General features: G+C 42.8%; 1 protein-coding gene across 1 annotated transcript in view; it reads right to left on the bottom strand.

The window, feature by feature from the left end:
• The window catches only part of THEMIS (thymocyte selection associated), an 82,766-nt gene extending 75,258 nt beyond the window's left edge, over nucleotides 1-7,508 (bottom strand). Inside the window, exon 1 of the mRNA XM_087775654.1 lies at nucleotides 7,344-7,508. Coding sequence (XP_087631780.1) covers nucleotides 7,344-7,434 — 91 coding nt within the window. The 5' untranslated portion in view covers nucleotides 7,435-7,508. The remainder of the gene's footprint in view (nucleotides 1-7,343) is intronic.
• Nucleotides 7,509-23,083: the final 15,575 nt, after the last annotated feature.

Genomic DNA, 23,083 nt, shown 5'->3' with positions numbered 1-23,083 from the left:
AGTCGGAATTACTGCAGCAATGAAGAGAATGCCAAAATCTGCTTTAGAACAGCATAAGTCACTGTTTTAGCTGTTCATGATTTATTTAGTTTTATTCTTTTTCTTTGTAGTGTTAATTACTTTGACTTAAGGTATGTTTTATTGAAGTGTATGTTTAACAGTAAATCTGTGCTTTGTTGGACTGGGTTTAAGAAGGCTGTTTAAATTAAGTTGCAGGATCAGGCCAGAGTGTTGAGCACATCACAGGCAAAACCCAGAACTGGAAGCATGTTTAACCATCTTCCCCTACTGAGATCACAGCACGCTGCCCCTTGTGCCATTACTGTGTGTCCAACGGAGCTAACCAGAAAAAATGAACCTAGACTAATGCCATGTTTCCTCATGCATAGATCACCAGTTACTGGAAGAAAAAAATGCTCCACAAAAGCCTTGTTACTCAGCAATGAAGCATGGTCATGGGCTTGTGTATCATGAGAAATTTATCTCAGGATCTTCTCTCCCCTCTCATTTGCTATTGTTGCCCTCATATCTCCCCAGAGCCCAAGTTTGTGAAAATTGTCTTGGTATTTTGATAGGATGGCGGGTTCATGTGTAGGGAAGCAGAGCTCCTCCTGCTGCAGACCTCCTCCTCACATCCCTGGAGGCCCAAGTGCAACAACAGCTGGGGACCCCTTTCCACTGCAGGAAACCAGCACGTCGAGGGCAGCTTCAGCAAGCCAAGGCAGGGGGTTGACCCTTGAGTTGAGACAAGCCAGGCAATTTGGGTATTCTGCCCACCTCCTGTGCATCCACAGAGAGGCTTGGAGCTGAATGTCATGGAAAGAAAATCCCCACAAGGAGATCCTTGAAACAGCTTTGCCCTCAGCGCCAGCCACCCACTTTTCTCACTGTGTCTGGATGAGTCATCCCATTGAGGGCAGCGGCATGAATAAAATGAGCAATATTTGACCCATAAAAGTCAAGTTTTGTTCTCATATTGCATTCACTGAAGGGCACTTTCCTTCTTGTTCAGAATAAAACATGTTTTTGAAGCAGCCTGAATAAGTACAGGAGAGTTTCAGTGGTACATATTAATAGAGAAAATTTACTAACGTGCTCTGACTACTGACCACAAAAGAGAATCCAAACTATCTGTTATTCCTGCTGTACCTAGGGCTCTTGCTCCTAACTGCTCAATCAAGAGGAAGGGAAACAGCTATGTTCAAGGGAAAAAACTCTTCCATTTTTACAGACAGATTTGGCTTCTATCACTGTAAAAAATGAGACAAATTAGCAAGTGCAAACACTGTACTACAAATTTCACCAGTTTCATGTGCAATGCCCCCTTTGGCATGCACTCAAATGAGACTCTAGCCAGTAAATGCACAGGTCATTTTTATTGATCTTCCACCTCTAAGAAATACAACCCTAATGGTCTTCATCAAAGCTGTTCAAAGCTGTCCATGCTTTACCCTCTGTTTAAATTGTCTTGTTGCTTTTTATGAGAAAAAGTGCCTTTATTAATCCTGAAGAGGCAGCTTGCTTGTTTTATTCATACGTATTACAGACCACATATCCTAGCTTTTGTTGACTCATTGGCTTTTCACACTCATAAGGGAGAAGAATTTGTTCCCTCTAGGTTGGCCTAAAAACAGTAAAAAATCATTCCATCCTACATGATCTTTTTCTAACTATTAGCGTTGACAGCAATTTCTTGTCTAAATTAGGACTTGGGGCAGCTGAGAAGATGTGCAAGGATTCCTCTTCTATTCAGTTTGCCTAGCTGCAGTTATGGGGTTAACAGGACTTTTTGTAAGAGGTTCCAGCACTCTGCTGCTGCTCTGCTGAACCCATTGCTCCCCTGAAAGGATCACAGAAGTGCACACTGAAAAGATGCTCTTTCCTAGTAACAGAAGCAGAAAGGGTGAAATTGAAGCAGATGCGCAGCCAGCAAAGGAGAGCCAAGAGGAACCGTGAGCCTAAGCATGTTCATGTTCTTTATGGTTCACCAAAGAGAGTTTTGCAATGGAGCTGTGCGCATTCACCAAAGAAGGAGCAAATCCCAAAGGGCTTTGTTTGGCATCACCCCTCAGGCATCTGTCAGAGCGCACCAAAAAGCCATCCAGAGAGGGCATTCCCACCCGGCAATACTGACCATCTTTGACTCCCTTAGGTCTGGAAGGACATTAACCAGGGATGTATGTGTGACCCCACTGTTACCTCTTCCCACCATTTTCTCCTTGCGTGGAGAGACCTGGCATTTTCCAGAGCCCTGGGAGAGGGAGCAGAGAGTGGAGCACTGCATTTACAGCGTGCTGCTTCGCTGCACTCCCAACTTGCCGAGGTGGAGGCTGCTGACTTACAGATCCCTTCTCCCCAGAGAAAGAGCACACAGCATAAATTTTCCCGATGAGTTTCACGGGTCCGTCATAAAGAGGAGATATCTTGGTGCTATGATTTACACAACACACATGCTGCTTTCAAACAGCTGCTCTGCAGAGAGGAGCTACCAACTCTCCCTGTAATCTGGCAAGTCCCAGTCCTTGGGGTCCTAATGCCACTGCTGATGTGTGCATTTAGCTTTAGGGGAATAAAAAAAAAGGTAATGTGGGATTTCAGTTTAGGCAGAGCAAAAATGGGAAGGCTGCAAGTAGGGAACATGGCTAAGTGGCAAGAAACACCAACAGAATAGGTGCCTTGAGCAGTTCTACATTTTTCGCAATTAAAGTTTGACACTTTTTACTGTCCTGCCACTGGTTAAATTAAGCCTGCAGAATATTAAATTCAATTACCCATAAAACAATTATATCAGTATTAAAACAGACATAATTTTTGCAACATAAAGATGAAAGCCTGTACTTGCATGCTATCTGTAAAAATCAGCGGTCATACAGTACTTAGCTCACTAAGCATCAATATTTACTAAAATGTTCAAAGAAAAATACTCAATTCATCAAATCAGTTTCCAATGGAGTTTCAGCAGTTTAATTTTTTAATAACGTATTTTAATGAGCTATTAAATTGTCATGTACTTTAGTCTGCACTGTAGTTCCTTTCTAATCAGTGCTGATTACCAAGATATTTGTATCTGGCAAACTTGCTCTCATTTTATAATCAGCCTTCCTATTCCCTTCAGAGATTCAGCAGTCCAGTTTCTGTAGTAATGATATTATGACTGCAGAGTCCCAAACAACTGCCCTGAGTGGCATCCCTGGGGTTTGCAGAACCACCCTCTCCTTTCAGTTGTGTTTCTATTTTCAGACCAGGGATAACAACAATTTCTCTACTTTTGTGTAGTCCTTTGAGTGTGATGAATGAAAAGCACTTTAGAAGAACTCGGGGCTATTACTGAACCCCCCTGTTCCCGACTCTGCATAGTGTCGGACAGTCATTGATGGTGACTGCAGGTTGGGGCTCTGACTATGCAGCCACACACTGCTGGAGGGAAAGGGGACTGGGAACATGGGAGTATGAACAAGATTCTCAAACCTTAGCTCTCCTGCCTGAGGCAAACTGGATAAGGCTTCAATGAACCCCATAGTCCAGGTGTAGCATGCAAAACACTGATATCATCCCAGGGAAACCCTTCCCTCTGCTTCAGACCAGGAACAGAGAGGTGAACAAGAGCATAGCTTCCTCAGAAAGGTGACTAGATCATAGTATTCGTTACCAACAGCAAAAGTTCAATTGCCCGTAGCTTCTCTAGCTGAAAGTATTCTTAATGGAAACAGGGTCTATAAAGTCCTGCCCACTTACAGTTTGGGGAGCTACAGTTAAATACATCATAATTCCATTAATTGCAGCAGGAACATAACTTTTTATAGGCCAGTAGAGAGACTAATGGTGGAATGGGTGCACACAGCATATGTTTTCAACTTACTCTCCACCAGGAACTGCAGCAGGCAGGCTTGTGTCTGAAAACAGAAACCTAGATTGCATTTGGTGCTACATGGGTATGAAGGCAGAGGGGGATCTTTTAGAGCTTGTACCTCGCCCAAGGGCAAGCAAATTCCCACTCTTTCCCTGGAGCTTTACTTTGCAGCTTTTAATAAAAATACCTTACCACATGGAAAAAAATACATCCATCCTTACAAAGACTTATAGCATTATGCTATCCTTATGCTTCCAGAGGTACTGAAACTCTGTCAAGAGCAGTGAGGCTAATTTGCAAGTCACATATTTACTTGTAAAATCATCTAGACCTAAGTGCAGTGTGTGCAAAATTTTGCTTCCAGATAGAGTGAATTAAGAGTTTCATCCTGACAGCACACAGTGCACCACAGAAGACCAGTAAATGAATTAGCTCCATCGTCTCCTTACCACCTAGATAGCTATAGCCTTCATGGGTTGGCTGCTGCAGCTTTGATGTGACAGCTCTAATGGATTTAGTAGATCATTATTTACTCCAGTAGCCATTCTATGTACCTGATTAAGCCAGCATTAAGAAACCTTGCACTTTTTTCCTGGGTTGTGGAAAGGGGAATATACATAGAATGTACATAAGTACAAATTCTCGCTATTTTAAATTCTTACACCAGAAAATTAATCGTCCCTTGTGATTGACCGGTTTCAAACCATTCCATGTAATGCTTTAAAAATAAATGTTCTCCCTTACTATCTCCATGTTGCGCTGAGAATGGTTAAAGATTCCTATGAAATCCAACTCCATGAAACTGCTAGTCCAAGAAGGACTCGGCTGACCAGGCTGACTTTGTAGCTGGTTGGGAGCTACTACAATCAGTGCATGAATGCTCTGATTTGGTCCCTGAAACCACAGCAATAAACCCATGTTCCCTGCCAATAGACCTGCCATTACCCACAATGTGATTGCTGGTGTCCTGCATGTGGTAAGAGAAATCAAAAGGGTTTTTGGAGGGGCGGGGGGATCTGGCTGAGGAAGGACTAAAGAATGGTTGTCCTAATGGAAATTCAAAGTGCACAAAGTGAGCCACTCTCCTGTTTAGCAATATAACAGGAGTTACTTCAGACTCTCTCTGAAGCACTACTCTTGCTTCAGAAAATGCAACAGAAATCATAATGCAATCACAGAACAGCGTGTTCACCCCTGCTGCCAGGTACGAAGAGAAGCAAAATGTTCGGGAGAGATCTGACACAGCCAGAGAGCTCAGGGAGGGAGGGAGGCAGTGGAAGGGAAAGTCTGGCCTGAGAAGAGCTTTTGTAGCCCTAGATCCTGCAAACCTCTCAGGCACAGTGTCTCGAGTGTCTCTAGCCTCCTCTGAAGCAAGGAAGAAGAAGAGAGAGGAACCAACACAAGCCTGCTAGTGGACATCGGTGTTTCTAGGTACCTGCAAGTAGTCTGGGGATGTGCCGACTGTGAGGGGAAGGAGCCAAGTAGCACGTCTGTATCAGCCTTACTCATTGTATAAGCAAGAAACACCTGCATGCATGTTAGCGCTGCATCTAGCTTGCTGGTGGAAACATGTATGAGTGCAGTTGAGAGGAAGCCACCGGGAGCAGAGGACAGGAAGAGGTGGTGCTGCTGAAGACTGAAGAAGCATCAGAGCAGCACAAGGGCTCTCGCTTTTAGCGCAAACATTCCCAGGTCTCTATAGCACATACCACCCCCTCCCAAGGCTGTGCAGGCTCTTGTATTATAGACAGTCATCAGCTAATAGCTTTTTTCTCTCACATGTGAGGACATTGCTGTAGAATGGTCTGTGGGTTAAGTCCCCATGGGTTTTTTCTCTTCATGTGGAAGGGTTTACACAGTAAATGGAAGAAGAAGCTGAAACACCCTGGCTCCAAAGAGGTACTGGTATGAGTTTTACTATCCACTAGCAGCACGATGCAGACTGCAGGAACTCAGAAACCTGACAGCTGGGCTACCATAATTTTATCATAGTATTTTGTATATACATATATCTCTTAGAGTATTTTGTGTACACAAATATATTACATATACATGTACATACATGTAAATATACATACAACTTGCATTAATATTGCCTCTGCTTCCTAGGTGTGTGGAAAGAGAGAAATATGGTGACTACTCCAACTTAGGGAGGTGATCTTCCCATTTGTAGCTTAAATTCCACTCTTCACTTAGGTAGTAGCCCCCTTATCAAGAACTTAATTCAGTTCAAGTTCTTGGGCTGTTTTAAAATGTAAAACTTGAACAGGCCACATGTCAAAGGTCAGAAAAAGCATATTTTCAAAATTTTCTGGTAATTTTCGCCAAGTTTGTTTCCCAGAATGCCTTTTTGTGTATCAATCAGTACTATTCATATGTCCTAGGCAGTTTCCAGAGCAGCTAGAATGGGCAATCAGGAGAACACGGACAGTACACCACCATCACAGCTTAAGTATGCCCTTTCCCATTTTCTTTCCTCCCCAAGAGGCTGTTCTTGCAGAGGGAAGAATCACCCACTCCGGCCACAGCGCCGAGATCACAGCTTAGACTTTCCACGGCCACAGCTAATGGCGGCCACCGCCTCTCTCCTCCAACTGTGGAGCAGCATGGGGATTTTTAGATTAATGTAAAGATAGATATCGTGGATCCTGAAGCAGGTATTAGGCTGAAGCTGAAGCAGGCTTCCGCTCATTTCATAAAGCCCCTTCTGTTTTATCTAGTGTGACTCCTTTTTCGCTTGCAGTGGCAGGGAGATAACTTTCTTTTCCTAGACTAATACATGGGTCTGACATAGCGTTTTCACTGTCATTGAAGTCCATGCCTTACCAAGCACATAACTTTTCCCTCCAGTGCAAGTGCCTTTACTATCCTTCCACTGTGTTTTGTGCACAAGCAGAGCCTAGCAGTAAAAACACCATAAAAAGATCTGCTGCAGGAAAACCCAGCAAAATATTGCCCCTATGATGCTCCTGTCTGGCTCATACCCATCCCTTCGTGTTGCAGCACACCTGAAGTACCCCCAAAAGCAGGGCAGAACTTTAGGAAAACCTTATGGTCCCTCACAGTCACTTTCCAGATGCTCTGGTTCTTTATTTCTGAGACAGAGAGCACCTCGCCATGCCAACCCCAGAAGAGCAGAGCTAGGTTTAATCAATTAACCTCTGTGCAGTGATTTGCAATTGCTGGATTGATGGTGCTGTGTGAGTGCAAAGCAAATTCATGACTCATTCCACTACTCTTTCCAGGATACAATGAGTAACTACAGCTCCTTCCTCACTGCCTGTGAGAAGACCAGATTACACACCATACCAAAGACATCTCTAAGGCCATTGATCATTACGCTGGTTCTTCAAAGCGAAAATTGCAGCTGGTGGGAAACTGCTGGGAGACAACTCTGTCAGCATCCTCCCTCTGCCTCCCCCACATCTCGGTCCCAAGGGGGACCCAATGCCAAAGACTTGCAAAGCCCTGCCAGAAAACACCCGATGCTCACCTTGGAAATAGATGCCTGACTGGATTTGGAGGACCCTGGGAAGGGCTCTGGGATCCAGAGAATGAATGAACTTCTCCAGGGTAGATGCCATGGTCCGCAGCAAGGCAGCATGTGGGTTTGGCACATAAACACCAGTGAAAAGCTTTCGAGGCAGCAACACCTGCAGCCTGGTGCATGCTGTGCCCGGGAGAGCTGTGGGGCTCTACGGCGGAGGGGAGGAGCGGCACGGGGAGGTACTTCTGCTTCCTCCCCTCCGTGGCTGCTTCCTCCCACGGCTGCAGCTGGAGTGGGGTGAGGCAGGGGGATGCTGAGCCAGCAGTCCTGCCACCGGCCTGGGGTACCCGGGCCCACTGAGGGTCCGCACCAGGCTGAGAGAAGTGCAAGGGTGCTGTGGGTACTGGGCTTGGGAGGAGCGGGGGGATCTGCCACAAAACTCCATCTCGTTGGTGATGGTTATTGACCCTGTGAAGAGAAGATAGATACTGAATATCAGCCCTGCCTAAAGTGGGAAAAAAAAAACATCATGTCTGGGTGGTTTTGTTTTTTTCTTGGAGCACAGCAAAATAGTTTGGTGTTTGTTCTCTTCAAAACCACTAACAGCCTTTGAAGAAAAGAAATGAAACCATTTCTCTCTGATGCTTTTTGCTGCCTTAAATATTGTATCTGGATTTAAGACATACAAATAGAATACAAATGACTTCATCATGTAAATGGACATTAAAACACAATGTTGTTATGCAAAATGGCCAAGATTTTTTAACGTCACCAGTGACTTGTGCAGCTTTCAATTTGAGATGCTGCAACTGGAAATGAATTTTAAGAGGCTACTGCCCAGTACCATGTGAAAATTAGACTGCATTGAGGGCTAACCCACTGTGCTGGTCCCAGCTCTGCTGTTCTGAGCCTGATGAAGCGCTGTTATTGCAGCAGCACTCCTCTGAAGACCAAGATCATGTAGCAAATAAGCAGCAGACTCAGATCATGAGGAAAACTGCTTTTTCATGTTCCCTTACACCACTCTCCTGTCTCCCTGAGGTCTTAGGGAAAGTAGGAAGCATGATGTTGTGACGAAACAGTGAGCGAGTGAACCAAATGTTTATTTTCAAAAAGCTTGGTAGCTGCATTTCGTCTATATATAATATTTTACAGGAGACAATATTCCTTACATATTAAAAACTTCACATATTAAACCCCAAAATGCTTCTAGTGCTTGCCCAGGCCTTTGAGGTGCCAGGCTAACTATGGGGTTTGAAGAGTTCGTTAACTTGGTCTTAACAAATACTGTTCCAGAGAGTGTGAAATAGGTTTTATAAGCAGGGAGCCTGCAGGTGCAGAGCTCACTATTGCCAGTTGCTAACGCTGCAGGTGCTGCAGGCAAGATGAATAACAGGACTTTGGGTCTAGGAGTGACAGGTATTAGTAAAAGCCAAACTAGAGAACATGCACAGCCAACCACTCATCAACTATTTTAACACAAAAGATACCTCATTTTCCTCTCCCAACAACACACACTTGAAATTAAGCAAATATAATTGATCTGGGAGAGAGCTGGGGAAATCACACTCATTCGGTGGTAAGCAAAAGACTCATATTGTAAAAATCTGATTCTTACAGGGTACAGAGCACTGAAATGTGTGAGTGGTTTCAGCTTTTTCAGTGGGACATCTTTATATGTTTAAAAATTATGTGTACAACTCTAGCAAATCAAAGCCAATTTTCTTGATGTACCAGCTCCCAAGGTTGTCAGGTATTGTGTCAGTGCCAGCAGCTGGGCTTTACCTGTCCACATTGTTTTGGTCTATGGATAAAGAGCCCCTGAGGCCATTTCTACTGTTTCTGAATCGGTTTGTATTTGGCTCTTCATTTTGATAAGATTGCCAGGAACACTACCACAAAAAACATTTAACATGAACTGCAAACACACATAAAAATTAATAACTGACTTCAAAATCACTTGAATCAAACAAAGCAAATGTACAAACAGGCATGGATTTTGTACAAGAAAAATCAGAACAAAACCTGTTTTATGTTGCTGAATCCAGCAGCCCAACAGTATGGAGGAGGAGGCTGCAGCTCTGTGCTCCCAGGGCCGACCAACAGTACGTGCTCCCAATAGGCACGTACATGCACACACGTATACAGCACCTATACCCATAAATACACTGCCAGCCACACCGATCAACTTAGATAGAAACCACAGCACACAAAAGCACCAATGGCCTCATCCTGTTCCCCTCTCTGGCTGATCCAGATAAAGGTCTGTTACTGAGAAATATATACGTATATATGCAGTGTGGATCCCTCTGGTAGCTGGGCTTAGGCACAGTCCACCCAGTAACTGGCCTCTGATCCTGCTGGCATATGGGCATGCAAGCAGCCCTCGAGATGCAGAGCCCCATGCCAGTGGCTGGTGCATACCCCTCTAATGCACAGAAGCACAGGGACACACATACCTCCCTCTGGCTCCCAAGCCACTTGACCTGCTGGCACCCACACGGCCCTGTGACCTGTGGTCCCACTCCAGCTGCTGGCACTTAGACCTCCATACGCACGCACACACACGCACGGACAGGAAAATAATCAGAAATGGAGCTGAACGAGAAGCCAGGAAGGGCTGCGCTGAAGCGGTGCAGGGCATGGCCAGACAAGCATACTGACCAGCAGCCTGCTTGTGTGTGACCAGCCTCTTTTATCCCCTGAAGTCCTGTATTTTCCCACCCTTGTTCCTTCCAAAACCACCTTGATCTCACCCTTTCCCCACCTTTGGTTCCTTCCCAAAACATCACATAGTAAGTTTTGGACTTGGTTATTGTCCTGCACCCCATAGTGAGTCCCATACCTCTAAGTATAGTCCCCTTCAGTCTGTGCTCCAGAGACTGAGATGCTCCACAGAGCCTCTCCCCTCCACTCATGTGATGGGTGTCATGCCCAGCTCATGGGGCTTATCACCATCCTGTGATGCCCTGGGGGGCTCTGGGCAGGGCCCCATTCCTCTGATGCGTTACTGGGGTGCCCTGCTGGTGCTGTGCCTCTGTGCTTCCTCAGTGGGGAGATGAGCTGTTAATGGGCTGATGGCTCTCCTGTAATGTGCCTGGAAATACCGTGGGCAGGGTACCTCTGGGGTTCCCCCACCTGCTGTTGTTCCTCTGTTCTCCTCTGTGTGTGCAGAGACCAGCTTTTTATCACACAACCTAACAAAACCAGCCATCTTAGGTGTGATGAAGGAACTACATATACGCTTGTCTGGAATTGCAATCCAAATCAAGAATGCTATCCACTGCTCACATGTTATCAGACCAGTCCTCATCTCTGCTAGCACCTAGGCTGGTAAATGAGAACCACTGATCTGTTCTCCCAAATGCGCTGCAGGAGCTTTTCCCAGTTTGATGTGCAATGCCAAGCGCAGAGAAAAATAATTTGCCATCTCCAAACCATTTTTGACCTCAGAGTGGAAGATTATCACACCATCATCATGGACTGCTGGTAATAAGGGACAATTTTGGGAGGTTATCCTATTGGAGATTAAATCCTCAGGAGGATATTGACTTGGAAAAATTCCTTTTGCTTGGTCCAAGTTTCAATATTGAAGATTAAGACAAGCTGCTGGCAAATGCACGTATACGGTACTGAGAGGAGGCAAAATCCGAGCCCCTTCTTCCCATGCTGAAAGAAGGGAGGTCACAAACCTCTCCTTACCACACCTCCATTTCTGGTTTATTATGTTCTTCACAAAGAGCTTATCAGGACCTCCTATGGCCTGCGGGAGTCTGCAGGTAGCATTCGGTTTGGCCACTCTGTCCCCTCCCGCCAACAACGGCATGAAGGTCAAGCCAAGCATGGAAGTCTGTAAGATCCAAAGCAGCGACAAGTCCTCGTGCAGCCACGGTGTCGGCAGCTCTGGCTGCTCTGCAAGGCGTGAATAAACAGGGACCCACCTCCCCCCATGTGGAAAAGGCCCTGCTCATTCCCCCAGGGCAGTGGCCAGGAACCAGCTGTAGGGGAATACACCTGAAAAGTAGCGGTTAGCTGATTAGACAAATGGGCAAATGGGCAAAACACAGAATTTTGGAAGGTATTTCCAAGAATATTTTTCTACCATGCTGATGAACACTCATTTGTTTTACTTGCTGATTTTCAGGAAGCCAATAAAGTGTTTCAAGTTTCCAAATAGAACCAGTTCCGAGCCTGTGAAGGTTTGTGATACTTTTTTTTAAGATCAGACCATTCTCCAGATAGATGCAGCCATAAGTTGAGCTGGTTGAAGGGAATCTTTAGAACAATCCTATAAATATGAAACCAGGCATTACGTCTACGGGAAGATATGCCCCATTTATTGAGCTTATAAACACAAGGGAAATGTATTTGATACTTGACCTGGCAGAACTGTAATTCCAAAGAAGAGGATGCTTTAGGGAAACAGGGAACCGCCAAGCCCTGTGAGGCAGGTGTGAGTGAGGTTTATATTGAATGGTTATGCTATCTTTTGAATCAAATTCAAGGTAGTGCAGGAAGTTAACTACACTTACGTATTTTTTCCAGTGTAAGGTGGAAACTCCACCTGTCATCATTAAAAATAGAGTCAGACTAAATTGTAGGGAATCTTACCTGACAGAGGTGCATTGGACTATGAAATAATCTCCCGAGGGAACAACCTGGGATGTTTAGGCCTCGAATAAATATAGAACTAGAGGACACCATCAAGAACAATTCTGATAAAGAAAGGGAGATAGGTCATCTATTCCTATAGGTGATCAGCTGTAATGCCACCCTTCATTTATGGGAGTCTACTGGCCCAATCAAGTCAGGTGAACAGCGTTATACTGAAACTGCTCCAGAGGTGAACCCAGCATGAAAAGAAGCCACAGAGACTTCAGGAGCTGGGATCTTCCTCTCCCAGTCAGCACCAGTTCTGGTAGGATTACTCAGGTTTTGTACAACCCACCCAAGAAGCACCTGAGGCTCAACTGACAACTATGCCTTTTTAATGGCCCCTGTGATCTAAACTAATGGTATCAGCAGCTTGTACAAGCTGTCCCCATCATAAGCAAAAAATCCAACCCCTACAATGGTACCCCTGGATTTGTCCCAGAGAGGCAGGGACTGAATTGGCTAAAGACCTAATTTAGAAAACAACATGAGTTGTTGTAACATGAGTTACAATATGGTGGATGAAGCTTTGTGTACAAGCTTTTTCTGCTGCTTCTATATGCATAGGTGGATGGGATCAATTGCCCAGTAAAGCCAAAATGATCACCTCTTAAACACTGAAATCATTCCTTCCAAAGTAACCTAGCCTTGTTAGCCTAACATTTACATAACTTATCCTCCAGCACCTGCAACAATTCCTTCTAATTTTCACCTTAAAATACAAAGCACTTATTGCACAGCATATTTCAGTGACCCCAAAAAGATGTGGGTTTTTTAAACATACCTACTTCCACAAGCAGCCTCTGCTTATACTCTCTCTAGGATGAGTCATTTTGGGTAGAGGACTTTTTAATCCTGCAGACAAAGGCATAGCAAGATCCTGCTGAAATTTAAAATAAGGACCCATGTTAAAAAGCAAGGATGATTACTCACAGAAATTTATACTATTTCACCATCGACTGAAGCCCGTAGATAAAGATAAAATCTGCCCTTCTAAAGATATTACCTTGCTATTCTCCAAGTTTTTGGACTTGGTACAAAAATGATTGGGTTGAAAATCCCAACACCTTCACAAAGCAGGCGGTCACCCCAATGAATTGTGATGGCTCCTGGCTTTAAAATGCCCTGTGATTGTATTGTGAACTTTCCTTTATGTTTTCAGGAACTACGTTTTCGGTTCTTTGACATTTCCTTACAGCTCAGCAGAGAGATCTTAGATGTGCTCTTCATATGAAATTTAAATGGCTTAGCAGGTGTGAACAAAAGGCTGTTAGTAAAAGCGCCTGAGCCCAGAGGGTTGTTTGCCAATGTTTGACTCCAGTGAACAGTCTATTGAAGAACCAGGGTCCCCCAGCGTTTTTAAAAGAACTGAAGCACATGTACACACATTACATTTTGAAAAATAGTAAGTTTTTGGCTGACTGTTTTTATGGACTGAGCAATAATAACCTGTGGGTATTTTCTACATTTTATTGAGCAATTCTGTACCTACTGGAGTCAGAAAGGTCTTTCCATTGATTTTAATAGGGGTTGGAGTAGATTCTTAATAAGGAAGAGTTATGACTTTCAGTTGGTCGTAGCTTCCCATAGAAACACCTGGCTGATAATGGCATTTTAAGTTAGAGTCTTGCAAAGAATAGTGACATGCCTTTTTCCAAAGTTTCCTCAACGAAGAGTAATTGCTTTGCACACATCAGTAAACTATAGGAAATATATATCTCCAGAACTCTCTCTTCATCTGTTGGTAAGTGGGATTAGCATCGTGGTCTTAATAAATACATTTAAAGTTTCAGCACTGTGCATGAATAGGACACTCAAACCCCTGAAAAGTTCAAGTGCTCCATAGGCAGGCAGCTCTGCTAATGTTTTTTTCAACCATGGAGAGAAGGACATGATCCAAGGTTTCTAAGCTCGGCATTAGTACGGACTCAAAATTTCAAGCTAAACATTCCCCCATGTATTGATAGTTATTAATTAATGCTACCTGGTTTTGTAAATATATTAAGCTGATTGATTGACTCTTAAGTGTTTATAAAGTATTTTGAAGATAAAGTAGAATGCAAATGTTTAATACAGTGGGAGTTTGGGGCCTTTCCAATACAAAAAGAAACCTGCCAAAATGGGTGTTTATACAAAATCGGCCACACAGGTGACCCTCAACTAGTGTTACCACTTTTTATTTAACGTCACAAAACGTGAACTCAGTATTCCCATGGGAATACTAATATCTCTATACGTGGCGTCACACCCTAAAATCTGTCTGGGCACTTGACTGACCCTCACCATTCCAATAGCTAGGCAAATATTAAGCATTTTTGGTCTCTATCTTCCATACTCATTTTGAGGCACCATTTTGCAGAAGTAGACCTAAAGCAGACAACTTACGACTTATCCAGGGCTACATGGAAAATCTATGGCAGAGCCATGGCTTGTGTCCAGATCTCCAAAGACCGACCTGAGCACTGTTACCACAGAACTAGTTTTCTATTCTCTCAAAAAAAAAACCCAAAACCCAAAGAAAAAGAAAAAAAGTCAAACCCAACCACCTCTGTGGATTTCATTAAATATCTGGTTTCTGTGGGTGGTTGTTTTTTGGGGAGAAAGAGAAAGTAAGGGAGGGATCTAAAAAAAAAAAATACATCCCACAGTTTTAGGGAGACGTACAGGTCCATTAAAGATTTACTTCGGGAGGAAAAATTACTTGAGATATCTTCAAATTACAAAAAGTGTTTTGAAATATGTTTGGCATATCTTCAATGCATTTTTGACAGCTGGAGACATGTTGGAGAAATTTTTTGAATTAATTTTAAATATCACTCTCTCCCTTTGTGATTTCTTGAGTGGGGTGTGCTGTAATTTATTTTTAAAGAGGCAATGTAGGTTTCCACATGCTGTTAAAGGAATCCAAAATAATTTTTTTGCACCCTGCCACTGTTCAAAGAAAAGGACACTGAATTCATTTAAATATATTTGTGAAAGACTGATTCCCCCAATGGAATTTACACATCTACTTTCACTAATTATTCCTGAAGTTTCACCTATCAACTGACAATTTTCTACAGAAGGGAAGCAAAACAGTTTGACTTTCCCTGACAGCAAAGAGCTTTAACAGAACTAGAATGAAAATTGGCATCTCACACTTCTTACCTCTCTAATGTCTACATTACCAGAAGGAAGAGCACTAATAACCCCTTTTTATGAGAGCATTAGAATGCAGAGTTTAATTTAAGCAGCTGGGAAAAAAAATGAACAAAACATTAATTTTAATAATGGTTACCTTGAATTTTTTTGTCATACTGTCCTGGTTTCATCTGGGATAGAGTTAATTTTCTTCCTAGTAGCTGGTATAGTGCTGTGGTTTGGATTTAGTATGAGACTAATGTTGATAACACGCTGATGTTTTAGTTGTTGCTGAGCAGTGCTTACACTAAGTCAAGGCCTTTTCAGCTTCTCACACTGCCCTGCCAGTGAGCAGGCTGGAGGTGCACAAGAAGTTGGGAGGGGATGCAGCTGGGACAGCTGACCCCAACTGGCCAAAGGGCTATTCCATACCATATGACGTTACGCTCAGCACATAAACCTGGGAGAAGAAGAAGGAAGGGGGGGACGTTCGGAGTGATGGCGTTTGTCTTCCCAAGTAACCATTATGCGTGATGGAGCCCTGCTTTCCGCATGATGGCTGAACACCTGCCTGCCGATGGGAAGTAGTGAGTGAATTCCTTATTTTGCTTTGCTTGCATGCACGGCTTTTGCTTTACTTATTAAACTGTCTTTATCTCAACCCACGAGTTTTCTCACTTTTTCCCTTCTGATTCTCTCCCCCATCCCACCGTGGGGGAGTGAGTGAGTGGCTGTGTGGTGCTTAGGTGCTGGCTAGGGTTAAACCACAACACATCCTTAATATTTGTCTTAAATGACACACTTGTCTGACTTTCAAATTAATGATGAAGTAGTGGCACTGAATATGTTGGCCTGTTTTTATTGGAACTGCAATATCAGCTGTCATTTTAAAATACATACAAAACCAAGCATTTATCTTTTTTTTTTTTTTTTTTAACCATTAATGGTTAAAAAAAAGGTACACAGAAAGATACAGCCTGTCAAGCACACAATTTTATTGGCCTGATTTTGGAAACAGCTTCAGAAAGTCGGAGAACAAACTTAATTGCAATTACTTCCACTCTGTGTATGAAGCTAAATCTAAAAGCAAATTGTTTTTGCAGTAAAATTGGTGGTTCATCAAAGAATAAAGGCTGCATATACAATGCAGTTAACACTTACCAATATATCAGTTAAGTTGATTCTAATATTTCCTACCTTTTCCAAGGCATTGATATTACCCTGCTGCAAGGCATTTTGGTTATCATTATTATTTTACTGTATGAAAGCTTAGATGCATTTGCTACTTAAGTGATCTGCATCTATGGCCTTGTTCCAGGTATCCCTTGCTCTTTCTGAAGGAGAAGCAGTATAAAGATTTCAGTAATTGGTGGACCTCTCTCTTGGAGGTTTGTTTTTTTCTTTTTCTGAAATACACAGGAGAATTGAACATAGATGAAGGGATTTGAAAAAGCCTAAGCAAGCTGTGGGAAAACCAAGATCTGAAATAAAGAAAGGTTAAAGGGTCATTTTATTGGAACAGGCAGCCAGACTCTTGGGCTTGCACCCGCCAGAGTTTCAGCCCATGGGAGAAGAGGATGCCCAGGGAGGTCTCAGTCTGCCCTCGCGACTCCTTATCCCTAGGGATGGTGGGGTTGGAGGCCAGGCCCTGTCTGCATTTTGTCACAGGCACAGATACAACTAGTGCTCTATTCCGTTGTTTGTGTCGAATGGGATTTTTACTTATCATCAGCCATAAAGTTCTTTGGTTTCAGAAAAGGGTCCCAATGTAATTAAATAGAGATTCATTTTTAAATTAATGCAGAATCCAGTACATTTGGCCATAGAAAAATCTAGGAGCAGCGTAAGCAATGTACATTTTCTTCATATCAAGCAAAAGTAAGCATCCCCTGCTTTTCCTCTTCCAGCACTATTTCTCCCTTTCCGAGAGCAGAGCGTTGCCTTTTCCTCCATGTCTGGTACCATTAACCTAATCAGGTTGGTCACCAAAACCCTGCTAATGTCCTCAGTGGAGGCACACATCCCATCCTCTACCTCACACAAGAGAGAAACACAGTACTTGCAATGGCTGCTGGCCAACATCTTTTTCCAATCCTATACAGCCTTCACCATCTTTGTGGCAGATTACAGCAAACAGGGAGATCACTAACAGCATGCAGCACACTTTCCACTGTGAGGAGATAAGCCTTTAGAGATTCATTTGCAAAAAGTGCTGGAAAACAAATGTATTTCCTTATCGAATTGGTCAATAAGCCTGTCTTCCCAGCTGTGGAGAAAGAAAGAGCACAGGGGTTTTTCTCCAGAACAACCTATAAAAAGACTGCAATTGTTTTTTTTCTTGAAGAATCCATAGGTAGCATTTATCCTAACTTTTCTAGTGTGTATTTTAGCCCTTGCATATTAAAATACTCAAGTCAGAAGCTTCACCATGTGTTTTCTTACCTATTTTGTCTGCTTTTCCAAAGCTAAATAAATCTCATTATTTCTCATGTAGAGTGATAACTTACTGAGCAGCATACACTGCATCCATTTCCTCTCGTAGGCAGCCTTGCAATATGGAATATATGTTATGATCCAGCCAAGGCTCCTTCACCTTGTCCTTCTCCAAAAACTTCATTTAAATTATCTAAGATTTCAGTCTGTAAGGAAACATCCTGGGGCTCTCACTTTGGAGTTTAAGTCTTTCTGCCAGCCTTTCATCTTGTTTTCAGTTTGTTGCATCTGCATTTATTTGACATCCAAGAGCGTTTGTGACCCTTGGGCATCTCCTTCAATGTGTTCCTAGCACATGTTCTTCTGGGTGAAACATACAGCGCAGCAGTTGGACCCTTCTTCTTCCTACTCCTCACCATACTGCTAGAGACCCCAAGCCAGGGGGTGCTCAGAGCCTGTGGGGCAATACAGCATCCTGGACCTTCTGGTGCTGAGCATGTTGCGAGATCTAATAAACAGCCGGCATGAAGAGACAGATACATTTTGAAAAATGAAAGGCTACAGCTCCCTTCACATCTCTCTGAGGAATGTATTTATAAGTATTCTTGTAGAATTATGTCAACAAATTAATTCAAACAGACTTCCCATGGCTAGAGGATGAAATCTGAAATCTGCAAAGCCATCACTTACACCAAAGTCCATTTTACAAACAACGTCTTTCGCTCATTTCTTTTTCTGCATTCTGCTCACCTACAAAACCCACCAACACAGTATGGCTGAAGACAAGCTTGCCAAGGAAAATTTAATACATCACATAAGAGAAGGTATGTAAAAAAGGGGAAAAAAAGCATCCGATCCAAACACTCAAGCTCTTCATAGAAGAGAGAATAAAATAAAAGCAAAAGCAAGCAGAGTTACAGCAAAAAACAGCCCAAAGGTTGAACAAAAATGCTGAAGAAAATTTGCCAATTCTTGTTTTAATGTGCAGTCGAGGATGATGTACAGCGTCCTAAAACTAGCAGATAACCAGAGCCCCTTGCTCATCCAAGCCTGTCCTATGACAGGCACTCCTCACTATGCTGCTCCCTGGAGTTGTCCTTTCTCCTTGCTTGGACAGTAGGGAAAAAGCAATTGACTCAAGAGATGTTTGCAACGTGGGGCGCCTCACCTCATTTTGGACAGTTATGGTCTTCCCAGAACATTGTATTTCTGAATTTTGTCCCTGGGCCGTGTGTTTTAACCCAGCACCAAGGCAAAGAGACAAGAGCATGCCTCCCCACTCCCACATGGACACTAGTTACGGTAACGGTATTGGAAGCTGGGTGTGGGAACATTGATTTTTGCCACTGTCCCTTTACTAGTTAATGTTTAAGTCTTATTTCAAAATCACTTCACTCTAGCACATTTCAGGAACTGCCACGACAGAAAGTCAGTTACACCATATGCACCGGAGTACATACACCCAGATATTCCTATTCCCCTTCCCTTCACACCTAGGATCTTCTGTTGAGTTAACCAGCCCCTCCCATACATTGTTGGGTTTATCTTTTTCAAATCAAACACACCTAGACACATCACTAACCAAACCTCTTCCTGTGCTGTTTCACACTGCTTTTAAAGCCCACAGACCTTTAAAGAACTGGAAAGGAGAGACTTTTAAAATATTGGAAAAGCAGTTGCAGTTTTTTCACTTTGTAATTAAGTGATTGTCATCCTGCTTACCACGCTCACCAGACTTTGAATGACAAACAGCAAGAAGCTTGCTTTCAGAGATGCTGGCTGATCCTGGCTCCAGATCAGAGGGTGGGATGTGTTGGTCCAGCCATTTAGTCTAAATTTGAAACTACTCCTTGAAATCTTTTCTGCTGAAAAGCTGAAATGTGTTACGGAGATAACACTATGTCCCATTCCTGCTTGCTTAGCTTCAACCTGTGCCAAGATGTAGAAGATAAAGAAAGAGTCAAGGAGGAAAAAAACATCAGTGAAAACAAGAATTAAAAAAATCCAAACAAACAAAAAACAACAAAATTGAGCAACCTAAACTATATTTTGGAAAGAGCAGTAGACAATGTCCATTTGTTGGATCTCAGTCATGCACAAAGACCACTGGAAGAAGAGGAAAAACAATCAGCTAAGATTACAGAGTCTAGTCTGAAAAACACACAGTCTTTAAGTCTTCTCCTTAAATGTTTGTGTGGTCTTTGGTTAAGTCCAGAATAGACACCTCACTGTCAAACTCAAAGTAATGAGCAAGACCAGGACATCACGATACTGTGATGAGCCTTTGCACGACCACTTGGTCAGGTGTGTTACTTAAAGTCTTAAAAGTGAAGATGTGGAAAATGCAGGCTTGTATGTGTGTATCATCAAAGTAATTGTCAGGTTTTATCCTCTTCTTTTCCCACGGCCGTCCGCTTATTAAATTTTTATTTTGGCATGCTGGATTGTAAACACAGATAACAACTTGCAGGGCACGTGCCCCTCCCCCATCCAAAATTTGCAGTTTTCACCAAAGGCTAAATGGCGCAGGACTCTGAAACTATTTCATTTATCAAGCTGGCTTCTGTTTTTAAGACACTCAAAATTCTTCTCAGTCTTCGAAATCTTCCTTTACAGTGGCTCCCCTGAGGCCATAGTCAAGCAGCTGCCTCTCAGACTGCTCTCCCAAAATGCTTCCCCTCTCACTCCCTAGTCTCTAATTTTGTTTTTCTCAGTACAGATTTTCTTCTTCTAAGAAAGGAAAAACAGAACCAAACCATAATTACGTTAAAAAACAGGCATCGGAAACAAGCCTGCGAAGTAGCATTTGGCTCTTGACTAACAGCAGAGTAGGGGCTGAGATCATGCCTGTGAAATCATGCCTGAGCTATAACTTACTATCACATTTACTTTACTTCTCATTTGTTGCTTGTCCTCAAAACTAAGATAAGAGCTATCTGAATGATCATGTCCAGCATCGCACCAGTGTCGTTGTTTTCCTTTTCTTGATCAGCAATGACAAATACGGTATCACGAAAATTGTACCTTCTGGGCTTCAGGGCAGCTAACTGCCTGGGTCCAAAAATCAAGTGGAGATCATAGGTCATAAAATGAGGTATGTGAACTGATCCTCACTCCTCTTGCCTGTGCTAAGCCTGGTTTTGGGGGATTATTTTTTTTCTCTTTCATGATACGTACTCAGATCTGTCCTCTCTCCTTTACTGAAGACATAAACTGCTCAGATAAACTGCCCATTTCTCTCCTTGACATTGTCCCTTGTTCAGCATCTTTCATCCTCAGTGGCCTAAACCATCTGTTCAACCTTGCTTGACCATAAGCACAACATACACTCAGTATTTGAAACTTTTTCACTGACTGGGGCATTCAAGATTTCTTATCTTTCTCCCATATATTTCATGACTGCATGCTTTTTGGGAAGTCCCCACCTGGTCTAGATTTTTTGTTACGCTCTCTGTCCTGCCTATGCTTACATTCAAAGCCAGTACTTTCTATGTTGTCGCCCAAAAAACCAGAGAACAAGATTCCTATCTACATGCTGGTCCCAAGCAGTTCACTGGCTATTTTATTCTCTTTGTCTTGCACAGTTTATAAATCCCCCTGTGCAAAAGCAAAAAGCCCATTCCTTGGGCCTCTGCCCCTTGCAGTTCCCCCCTGAATGCACTATAGCATCCATCATACCTGTACCTGCTACCTTTAATCCACACACCAACAGTTTACTTGTATTTGAGGACGGAGACTGCTACAGGGTGTGACTCTGACTACTTAAAGGACTATCATCTTAAAAAGGGTCTGTGTTAGGCAAGGCTATTATTTGAAGTAAACAAGCGCCTGAAAGGAAGGCACACTGAAGTAGAAACAAAGCCTGCACTTCTTCCCTGGTATTTCAAAAAAAATTTTTAAAAGCCTTTGCCAGAGACAAAACCACACAGCTATTTTCTCACAGCTGTAATTACAGCTTACTGTCACACTAGCTGAACCAGCTCATCTCGCTGGAGGAGAAATATTAGAAGAACCTATACTATGCCTAGTGCTTTTATACTCCATTTTTATCCTCGTCCCTGAGGTTGTCTGACCTGTGAGAACCACTGCTTAAACACTGCTGTATTTCTTAATGCAAGGTAAGCTGGAAACCTTCATCATTTCAGAAGACGAAACTAAGCAGCAACCTATTTATACAGCTTAAACTGCATCAACTGAAGCTTTAATGATATGATTTTGTGCAACAGAAAATCTTGCAGTAGTGCCACAGTTTTCTAAGTCTATGATTTCTACCTAACCCAAAATGAATGCATACACCCCTTCAGCAGGTGGTTTCAAGCATTTTCACTAAATAGTGGCAATTTTGTGTTGCTAATCTGTATCATCAGCAAGTTTCATAACAACTTCATTCTGAAACTGAGGAAAAAGGCGACAGCACCAGGTTCTGTGCTGAAGATAGTTAGGACTGTGGGTCCAGATGGGCTATTTATTGTGCCCACCCATGGATATGGCAAGTGGATCAGAAAGACTAATAAAACATGAGTAACGAGACTTAATGTCCTTGACCACAAATGAACTGGGATTTCACCTGCTGGGACTTAAGCCCCCCCCCACCCCCGCCCCCATTTGTAGCAAAACAAATGTCTTTCAAAAAAATGTTCTGAAACTTATAGTTTGGCTTTATGGCCTCTACAAAAACCAGCTCACTCTGGTTACCTCGAGAGAGAAACTCTAAAGATACTATAATCTCTGGTTTCACATTTGCTACCGGAGTGCAAAAAACCGGTACCTTTCTTTAACATTTCAGGACTTGGCACAATACTGTGTTGTGTCAGTTACTATTCTGCAAAAGAGTAGATACACAAAAGAAAGACAAAAGTTTTCCACCGTGAAATGGAAAGAGCTCACGCTGGTTTGCACCTGGCAGGAAAATACCCACAAATTATCACAATCTGGAGGTACTGTGTTTTGCCAGATGCCATTTTGTGCTCATTACCAAAAGGCTCCAGGGTATTCCAAGGCTTGCAGAAAGACCATGTTTTGGTTCCATGTCCAGAAGAGGGGTTTTTGTTGCTGTTTTTTAACATAGTCTTCATTTTTTTCTGCTTGCTTAGTGAGGATGTGAAAAATCTCTGAGCATATGGGGATTTCAAATTTATCTTGATATAATTTGTGAAGTCAGGACTATTTTCAGATCCAGATGGAAGCTAGAAGGGTTACAAAAGACTATTGAAATCAAGCTTTTGTATCTCAACAAGGCACAAAAACATCTGTTCTTTGTTGGCCAAGACACAGTTAATAAACATTATTATTAGGTAAGTATCCTGTTGTGCCTGTCATCATACATGTCAATCTCTGCATAAATTAGGAGTCTAAACTGAACAGCAGGGAAAATTAATTTCTGAGAAGCATGGGCCAAAATAACATTTATGCCTGTCAACCACCAACACCATCTCACATCATTCTTTTATTCAAGCTTAAAGAAAAGGCATCCAGCAAGCTTAAAATAATTTAGAAACATTTCTTCTATATTGTCAGCATCTCAAATTTTGTTCAAACAG

This window comes from Nipponia nippon, unplaced genomic scaffold (genome assembly GCF_047370975.1).
Source record: "Nipponia nippon isolate SJK-2023a ecotype South Korea unplaced genomic scaffold, ASM4737097v1 scaffold_4, whole genome shotgun sequence".
In the NCBI taxonomy this organism is placed as follows: domain Eukaryota; kingdom Metazoa; phylum Chordata; class Aves; order Pelecaniformes; family Threskiornithidae; genus Nipponia; species Nipponia nippon.
Note: the sequence above shows the minus strand (reverse complement) of the source record. Positions and strands in the feature narration are given on the sequence as shown.